Source organism: Pinus tabuliformis, chromosome 3_2, assembly GCF_031772625.1.
Source record: "Pinus tabuliformis cultivar Carrire ecotype Pingquan chromosome 3_2, CPIR1, whole genome shotgun sequence".
NCBI classification, from domain to species: domain Eukaryota; kingdom Viridiplantae; phylum Streptophyta; class Pinopsida; order Pinales; family Pinaceae; genus Pinus; species Pinus tabuliformis.
This window is the reverse complement of record NC_142302.1, coordinates 69,971,778-69,981,744: the sequence shown is the minus strand read 5'-3', so window position 1 is coordinate 69,981,744 and position 9,967 is coordinate 69,971,778. Positions and strand designations below refer to the sequence as shown.

The 9,967-nt window shown below is 35.8% G+C and overlaps 1 protein-coding gene across 2 annotated transcripts; it reads right to left on the bottom strand.

The window, feature by feature from the left end:
* Positions 1-689: 689 nt before the first annotated feature.
* LOC149179889 (uncharacterized) lies at positions 690-2,168 on the bottom strand. 2 transcript variants are annotated; one of them, XM_089418073.1, is made up of 3 exons: positions 2,017-2,168; positions 1,781-1,888; positions 690-1,378 (listed from the first exon to the last, which is right to left on the bottom strand). In XM_089418073.1, the coding sequence occupies exons 2-3, from the start codon at positions 1,792-1,794 to the stop codon at positions 838-840; spliced, it is 555 nt and encodes a 184-aa protein (XP_089274199.1). In that variant the 5' UTR covers positions 1,795-1,888; positions 2,017-2,168; the 3' UTR covers positions 690-837. The 2 variants fall into 2 exon arrangements, with proteins under 2 accessions (XP_089274199.1, XP_089274198.1); XM_089418072.1 differs by lacking the exon at positions 2,017-2,168 and having other exon boundaries at positions 691-1,378; positions 1,781-1,966.
* Between the last annotated feature and the right edge of the window lie 7,799 nt (positions 2,169-9,967).

Genomic DNA, 9,967 nt, shown 5'->3' with positions numbered 1-9,967 from the left:
AGTCAGCAACTATAAATTACCTTGAAAAGTCCACACATTATAAAGTTTTATACGAGGAAATAAACGCTACTCGATTCAAGGGCTCTTATCTCAGATTACATCGGGTGACAAACATTAAAAGTGAAGTCGCTAACTGTAGATAACCATGAAAAATCCGAACATTAGAAAGGTTTACATGAGAAATTAACCCTAATGGATTGAAGGGCTAGCAAATCAGATAAAGGAACATGGATTAAAATACAAAACTAAAGCTCCGGTTGGGTATCATAGCTGGTCGTTTGATCTTGAAGTTCAAATGCAATTCCATATTTGAGCTATACACAAAAACTGAAAAACTTCAAACCCTGTTGCACACACTTGCAACTTCAAATCCTGTTACACACACTTGAGTTGCAGTCTATGAATACATTACAATAAACAACTTAATCCAATGAGTCTAATTTTGAGTAGGATTATGTATGTTTCAGAGTTGCTATTATCTTGTTACAGTACAACTGCTATAAATATATGAAGAAGGACACGGAAGCCAAGGAATTATCTAGATAGTAAAAAATGTTTGGAATTTGGGTAAAAAAATTTCAAAAAATATTGCAGTAGAAGTGTTTGAATCATGTTTTCTAGGGTGGAAATGGATTCAACATCATCAAAAACCTATGGATACCCAAAATCTTAAAGTTTGACAACTATAACTTAGATTTACAAAATTCCCTGTCAGATTTTATCAAAACCTTAACAGAATTTATATAATATTTCAAGAAAAAAAAACAATTTGTTTAGAGTAGGTTAAATATATTACATCTCATTAAAATCTGACTTTCACTAAATTGCAGTACAGTACTAATGAGTAAAGGCATAAATGACTGTAGATATATAAACAACCAAGGCCGTTGAAACTAGAGCAATCAAAGTTGCAGTTGCCATCACTGTGGAGCTTACTCCACAGGACAGGACGCCCAACCTGATCTGTATCACGTGCACCATTGACAACATCAAGAATACACATCCAACAATAGACCCAAGTGCCGAGGCAAGCATGCCAATCCTCAGAAGCTTCTTGTTGATATGACCCTTAGTGGCCTCGTTAGGATCCTTGCTGTTGTCTATGACGATTATTAATTTCAAGCCCTGTGCAACCAGGCTGGAGAACAGAAACGAACTGAATGATACGACCTCAAATACCATAAGGTTCTTAAGAATGTTCTCCCCTGCATCACAACCGCCCAAACTCTTCTGCCCAGGAGTTGCCAATGACAGCCCAACGAATACTGCAACTGTGAACAACGAGTTGACACTCACCAGGCCATCCAGTGCTGTAACTTGCACACTTGTTGTTCCTTTGCTCAGATCCTTGTTAATATCTTCTAAAGGCTTATCAGTACTATATGCCCACACGGAAATTTCAGTATTAAAGAATGATTATTTCCTAAAAACTACCTTTAGAAAGTCAGAAAATCAAATCTTGCTACAAAGAGGAAGCAATAAAATTTTGACAAATTTATGAATGCATATGCCACCAGAATCTTAAGTACACTAAATATATCTAAAAACAATTTTAGAAAACCCAAAAATTAAAAACTACTCACCAGCTTGAATTTAATTTGATCGGAATATTTTATAATTTGATTCACATGTTTAATATCATCACTTTTGTATATCAAATTTTGAAATATTCTCAAAATCTACTCTCCAAAATGATAACCGAATCAAAACTAATGGCCTTCTTAAAAAATCAGAAAGTTGGAAAAATTCAAATGAAGAAATTGATACTCCTGAAGCTTACAAAATTGAATCCATTCCCGACAGAGTTGGTAGATCGCAGGTCAATATGCAGTGTGAGCTTCTTGGATGAATTCCTCGCAGCAATATGGATAGCTAATGATAATGTGTTCTGCAGGGGGAACAGCTAGATTGGAACAGTCTTAATTTTTTTTCCTTCACAAATTAAGTTGGTAGTTGTTGAAAAAACACACACCTGAATCACAATTAATTTGCTAGTTGTTGAAAAGAAGACGCTACCTGCATCTAAAAGTTAAGAGAGCCAGAAGGATTGAGAGGGACGCAGGCCACCGTGAGCTTTCGTTCTTTTCACGCATTCACACTTTCATTCCTTTCCAGGGTTGTTTTCCAATGTTATAATCAAAAGATCCACGCACTTCCATTCCTTTCAAAAGAAGATCTTCTTGACCGTCTCTAGAGTCTAGGTTTTGCTAGTTTTCCCGACAATATTTATTTACTCCACTTGTATTTATTCCCTATTTTATTTTCGCTCCATTTGCTTGGATTTGCTTGGATTTATGAGTAGTACTAGCATGTCTTTTATTCTTATATAATACAAAGACATGATAGTAGGAGTCATGAATGGAAATTGATTGATGGTTTGTTTTATTTTGAACATAATGTCATTTCTGTGTTTAGCTATGAACGGAAATTGATTGATGGTTTGTTTTATTTTAAATATAATGTCATTTATGTATTTTTATTTGCTCCACTTGTATTTATTGCTTATTTTATTTTTGCTTCTCTTGCTTGGATTTATGAATAGTACTAACATGTCTTTTATTTATATATAATACAAAGACATGATAGTGGGAGCCATGAATGGAAATTGATTGATGATTTGTTTTATTTTAAACATAATGTCATTTCTGTGTTTTTTTGACACATGTTATTTTTCGTCATAATGCACATGTGCACCCATCATTAGACCTACAATTCTTATGACAAAATATTATTATAAGTTACAAATGTTTTATGGAAAATTTAAAGAAATTCATTTTATTGAAATCTCTCCACATAATTTTTATATACACTATAGTTAAATGGTCCAATTGAATTCCCTCCATATGATTTCTATATATATTATAAGCAAATGAATGAAGATGATAAGATTCATAATTTGAGGTTTCCACAACTTGACATAGTGGTGTTGAAAAGTGTTCAACAAGAAATGCTTGTTGAGAATGCAACAAGATGATGGAGCTTAGTGGAAAGGAGTCGCCTTCACTAAGTGGGCCCACAGGCAAATTATGGCACAAAGTCTATTTTTGGATCACAACAGGAGTGATCACAGCAGGGGTGATCACAGCATGAGTGATCACAACAGAAGTGATCACAACAGGAGTGATCAGAGTCTATTTTTAGACTGCTAGTCAAAAATAGAAAAGTCAAATATTATTGTCTCATAATAATATTTAGACTATAAACTTTATCTTATTCTCTTGGAGCACTTCAGTTTGAGCTACAGATGTGGCACATGTAGCTGTCAGAAGGAAATACGTTTTCTTGTGGGTCAGTTGAGCTATTACATGCAGGACATCAGTTAGAACTCATGTGGTTGAGTTCTGTGGAGTTGGATGAGCAGTTAATGGAGTTGTGTTCAATTTGACTTAGTTGAACTAGTTGTATTTAGTCTAACTGATCAATAGACTAAGTGATGAGTTGTGTGAATTAGTTATTAATTAATTCACTAATTATTAACTCATAATGCAACTGAAGAATACATCAGTTAACTCGGTGCATGTACAGTTCAGTGGAGACAAGTGTTAGAGGTTGAGATTGCTACCAGTTGTGCATGAGATTGTACACATGCATGGGATTGGTTATGCTAATGATCTCTGCACAGTGTGGGCCAATACCAAGTGAAATATAGCTTGTGCTCACGTGATTTACAGTGTGGGTGATTTTCACAAGATAAATAGGAGTTTGGATCAACCATTCTCATTCATTCTCAGCAGGTATTGTGCAGTGGAGGCAGGCAAGCAGCGGAGGAGATTTAGAGATCAGATCTGAGTTGTATTGTGTGTAACAGGTGGAGATAGTGTTGGATACTTGTGAGGAGTATTGTACTATGTTTGTTACATGTTCTCAATCAATATAATATACAGATAGTTGGGGTTTTTAGCGAGATGCTTTCCCCGGGAAAATACTGTGTTGATATGTGTGATTGATGCTTCTATGTGCGCATGTTATTATTTCTACTTTTGTAAATTGATGATCAACGTAGAGGAGGTTATGTATTATGCATGTATTCCGCAATAGTGTATAATCGGGATAATCTCTGTGAATATGTGTCATATTATTCAAAATTTCTACATGGTATCAGAGCTGCTTGATTTGTAGAAGAGATTTTTACAGGATATCAAGCGAGGATTGATCATTGGATCTATTATTCAGAAAGTGTTTACATTTTATTTCTTCAGGCAGAGTCTGTAATCGGGCCAGGTAGCCTTTGGATTCATCCTTCCTTCGGAAGGTGAGATATCCGATAAAAGCCCATACAGTCGATCTCTGTACGAGAAATACTTTGTTCTCACGAATTTTAGATTGGAAGCGGTTGAGTTTTGAGCTGGTGGAATTTGTTTATTCCAAAGCAAGAGCGACCAAAGGAAGTTGGCGCTCAAGGATAAACTTAGAAACATTCAGTGTGAGAATGGAGACAGTATGCCCAAGTATCTCACGAAGTTCACCCAATGCCGGCATGAGATGGGAAGTGTGGGGGTGACTGTCGGATGGGGATGGTGAGTCTAAGACTCCTTGACCTTCCTAAGAGTTGGCATAGCTACCAGGACTTTGTGAACGACTATGGTCAGATTTGATGCAGGAGGAGATTAGACAGCGCACCAGAGACAGTTCTTCATCTATTATGATGAGGAGAATTGTGCCTTAGCGAGAAAGGCGAAGAAGGGGAAGGGGAAGGTTTCTCTTTCCGAATCCAGTTCTTCCAATGATGGGAAGAAGGTTGACAAGTCGAAAGTGAGATGCTTTCATTGTCATGAGTTGGGTCATTATGCTACTAATTGCCCAAAGAAGAAGTCTAAGAAGGGATCCGGGGAAGGATCTGAAGATGAGGTAGCCTCACTTGCTTCACAGTTTGAGTTGGACTTCACACTCTTCACATGCATCGTTTCATCCATGGTGGGAAGTGGTTTGTTTCTTAACAGTGGAGCTTCTTTCCACATGACCGGTGACAAGAGTTTGTTCAGTACTTTGGAGGAGAAAGATCTCCAAATACTCATAGGGATGGGTAATGATGAGAAGTATAGTGTCTCAGGTGTAGGCATGGTTATTTTTTAGAGGGAGCATGAAGCTCGCCTTACCTTGACCGATGTCAAGTATGTACCAGGATTGAAGAGAAACTTGGTGTCGATCGCGATGCTGGAAGACAGAGGCTATGATGTAGTCTTCAGTAAGGGAAAAGTTTTCCTTAGACACATCATCACTAGACAGGTGAAGCAGATTGGTTCACAGGTCAAGAACCTGTATGCTCTTGAGGTTCAAGATGCATGCAAAGCCTTGAGCAGCGAGGCAACTGATCGAGACTTGGTGGTTGAGAGGGAGCGTATATTACCTCTCGACATGCAGAGCCAGAAGAAGTCTCAGACGATTGTGGAGGAGCCACGATTGGTGCAGCAGCTTTAGGAGGTTATGGAGCAGCCACAACAAGGGAAGCTGAGAGGAGATCTAGTAGAGACATCTACTCATGCAGAGACCTCCAGTAGGGGGAAACTTTGAGCCAGGTGGGCTGAGGGATCACATGCAGCCATACCTCTAGGTAGGAGGTGGGGCGATATAGAGTGATCGTCCCAAGGAGGAGGGGCAGGATCCTTGAGGTACCCAACCTCTTGGATGAGACCTTGCTACGGAAGCCCCGATGTGGAGTAGCAGGAACTGACTGCTTGGGTAGAGACAGATGCAGATGGAGTGGCAAAGAGAGCAACAGTGCAGCGCATAGCACGCAGGCTGCAGCAATGCGAGAGGCACAAGTGTTTTGCACAATGCTAGGTGGCACAGAGAGGTGTGCAATGGTGCGAGATGCATGGAGATGTTGCAATAGCGCAGATGTCAGAGAGGGAGCACTTGTCAACAGCAGGTAGAGCTTCAGCATCAAAGTATGTTCCTTGCCCAACAGAGTGGTTAGTTGGGAGTGTTTTTGTTCCAAGTGTTGTCGGAGCAAAGTGGAGCGGGCAGATGTGTTGCATGCATAACATTCTAGAGTTACAGGATCGGGTTTGAGAGGAAGCCTTTCTTGTTGAGAGGGAGTGTTGAAAAGTGTTCAACAAGAAACGCTTGTTGAGAATGCAACAAGATGATGGAGCTTAATGGAAAGGAGTCGCCTTCACTAAGTAGGCCCGCAGGCAAATTATGGCACAAAGTCTATTTTTGGATCACAACAGGAGTGATCACAGCAGGAGTGATCACAGCAGGGGTGATCACAACAGAAGTGATCATAGCAGGAGCGATCAGAGTCTATTTTTAGACTGCTAGTCAAAAATAGAAAAGTCAAATATTATTGTCTCATAATAATATTTAGACTATAAACTTTATCTTATTCTCTTGGAGCACTTCAGTTTGAGCTATAGATGTGGCACATGCAGCTGTCAGAAGGAAATACGCTTTCTTGTGGGTCAGTTGAGCTATTACATGCAGGACATCAGTTAGAACTCATGTGGTTGAGTTCTGTGGAGTTGGATGAGCAGTTAATGGAGTTGTGTTCAGTTTGACTTAGTTGAACTAGTTGTATTTAGTCTAACTGATCAATAGACTAAGTGATGAGTTGTGTGAATTATTTATTAATTAATTCACTAATTATTAACTCATAATGCAACTGAAGAATACATCAGTTAACTCAGTGCATGTACAGTTCAGTGGAGACAGGTGTTAGAGGTTGAGATTGCTATCAGTTGTGCATGAGATTGTGCACATGCATGGGATTGAGTTATGCCAATGATCTCTGCGCAGTGTGGGCCAATACCAAGTGAAATATAGCTTGTGCTCACGTGATTTACAGTGTGGGTGATTTTCACAAGGTAAATAGGAGTTTGGATCAACCATTCTCATTCATTCTCAGCAGGTATTGTGCAGTGGAGGCAGGCAAGCAGCGGAGGAGATTTGGAGATCATATCTGAGCTGTATTGTGTGTAACAGGTGGAGATAGTGCTGGATACTTGTGAGGAGTATTGTACTATGTTTGTTACATGTTCTCAATCAATATAATATACAGATAGTTGGGGTTTTTAGCGAGATGCTTTCCCGGGGGAATACTCTGTTGATATGTGTGATTGATGCTTCTATGTGCGCATGTTATTGTTTCTGCTTCTATAAATTAATGATCAACATAGAGGAGGTTATGTATTATGCATGTATTCCGCAATAGTGTATAATCGGGATAATCTCTGTGAATATGTGTCATATTATTCAAAATTTCTACAAGTGGCATGTGTGATGTATAAGATATGCATGAAATTTTATATTATTTTTCATTTTCATATGAAAATAATAGTATACTTTACCTTGTCAATATTGAAAAGTTATAATGAAGTGACCCCTTCAAATTGAAATGTAACTTTTCTTTTCAAATTTGGTGTCTGATAATGACCTCTAACTTAAGAAAAGTTGTATTTTAAATATTCTTTACAAGCATACTTTCTAGTCAATTTTTCTGTAAATCCCAAAGAAATTTGTTGGAATTACAAGTTTGAGTTGTAAAATTTGCATAATTTGAGTGCTCCAAGATTTTTAGAGCATTGAATCCATTTATGTATTCAAAAACACATTTTAAACAACAACAACAAAAAACGAAAATTTATTGCCAAATTCTAATGGTAAAAGCCAAAACATAAAAGAGATAAATTCTACCTTTAAAAAGTGTAAATATGATTAATCTTAAAATATGATATAAATTTTTATATACATTATTAAAATTGAATTGTTTTAAATCTAATATATACACATTTTCCTTAGGCCAGTAGCCTTGTTTGACGGGTAAGCCTGGTTTCCCTCTTTGATGTACAACCCAGATACTAGGCAAACAAACCTTGGTTTCCCTATCAAGCAGGATACTTTGCACATTTTTGTTTATAAAGTTCATCTGAACAGTGGTTGTACACATTTTGACAACTTATAAATAAAATTATCTTACTTACCAAAAAAATGAATAATTTAAATATAAATATTACATAATTTTGTATAGTTAAATTTAAATGATTTAAAATTCAATAATTATGTTGAAAGGTGTTTTTTAGTCTAATATGGAAAAATAAAATAATAATACATATTTATTCTTTTTTAACCAAGAAAATATTTGAATATCCAACATAAATATTAATAACAAAAATATCTTTCAATATTCACTGCAAATAATTGAAAATAAAAATTTCAATGACTTCTTATTTCTAGTAGTTAGAAATGTGTATTCAATATGAAAATTAATATATATATATATATATATATATATATATATATATATATATATAAAGTTTATATTTATGAATTTTTTTTTATAGGGATCTCGTATTTTTTTTTCCCTTCAAGTTTTGAACATCTCTCTTTAAACTTGATAAACCAAATTTAAGATAGATGTATGTTGATATACATAAAATTATATACTATATTTAATGTTATATAATACAAAAAATAAATAAAAAAATATATAAAGGTTATGTGTAATTCCTTTCCTCCTTAAGTTGAGAGGTGTTCCATTTAAACTAAAAATAAAATATTCTTTAAATTAAAAAATAACAGTTTTTCTTAATTAAAATTATTATAAAACATAGTCTTACTCTAATTGTGATATCTTCATTCACGGTTGATCTTATAACTCAATACCACTGATATGAAGGAAATATGATAAAAATATTTCACTTTTGCTCTCAACAATAAATAAAATATTTCATTGTATATGAAAAACAACACAATTTATATTAAAGAGATAAAGTATGTTATATATATATATATATAATCTTTTGAGCTCAGAAGAAAATCATAAACCTTATATTTTTTAAAAATATTTTAATATAGAATATAAATAAACTATTTGAATATCCATATTAATTAATTTATTTCAATATTAGTTTTCTCATATATGTATGAAATAAAAAATAAATTCTTATGATTAAAACATTCATTATTTTACATTTTGGTCCATTTTTTAGGATTAATTTTGATTCTAGTATTGGAATAATTCCATGTTTAAACTATATAGTCTACACAATACAAGTAACCAAAGTGATTTTCAAGGAACTTAAAAAATGTAATCACAGATCAATACACCAGTATTCTTGACGTGGTTAAAACCCTCAAAGAGGGAAACACCATGGCCTGAGCCAACGCGGCCACTTCAGGCAATTTATTAATAAAAGAATGAAAATTTACATAAGCTTCTCTCATGAACGATTACCCTACAAATGACCCTCCATGCTATTTAAATAGATATCACAGACCAATCGGGTGTTAAGCCATGGATCAAGTGTCGGTAATACCAAGGAGAGAATGAACCGTCGGATCACTTCATGTCTAGAACATATTGTGAACACACTTTACCTAACTCTACACTAGACCAAGTTATATTAATTATTTCCTATGTGTCGGAATATCCTAACAACCCCCCCTTAAGAACAACTTGGGATATGATTGAAGGATGTACAAATATGACAGAACAGGAGAAGGAAGGAGGCATTAGAGCCTATCCCCCCTAGTGACAACTTCTTGAACTCCAACCATAAATCGAAGTTTAGTAAACTTCGCCTTTGTGAGAGCCTTTGTAAAGATGTCTACAGTTTGATCCTCTGTTGAACAATATTGCACTTCAAGAACATGGTCATGAATGAGCTTTCTGATGAAGTGGATGTGCAGTTCAATGTGTTTGTTGCGCTAATGTTGGATTGGATCTTTGCATAGTTGAATGGCACTTTGATTATCACACCAAAGTGTAGTCGGATGTTGCTGCTAAAAGCCAGACTCTAACAGGATCTGACAAAGCCACAGGGCTTCCTTACTAGCTTCTATGACACCATGATACTCTGCTTCTGCTGAAGAAAGAGAAATGGCACTTTGTTTCTTGTAAGCCCATGTAATAGGTCTTGAACCAAGAGTGAACACATAACCTGCAGTAGACTTCTGATCATCAGGGTCACCATCCCAATCGGAATCACTGAAACCAACCAATAGAGGAGATGCTTCTGCACTGTAA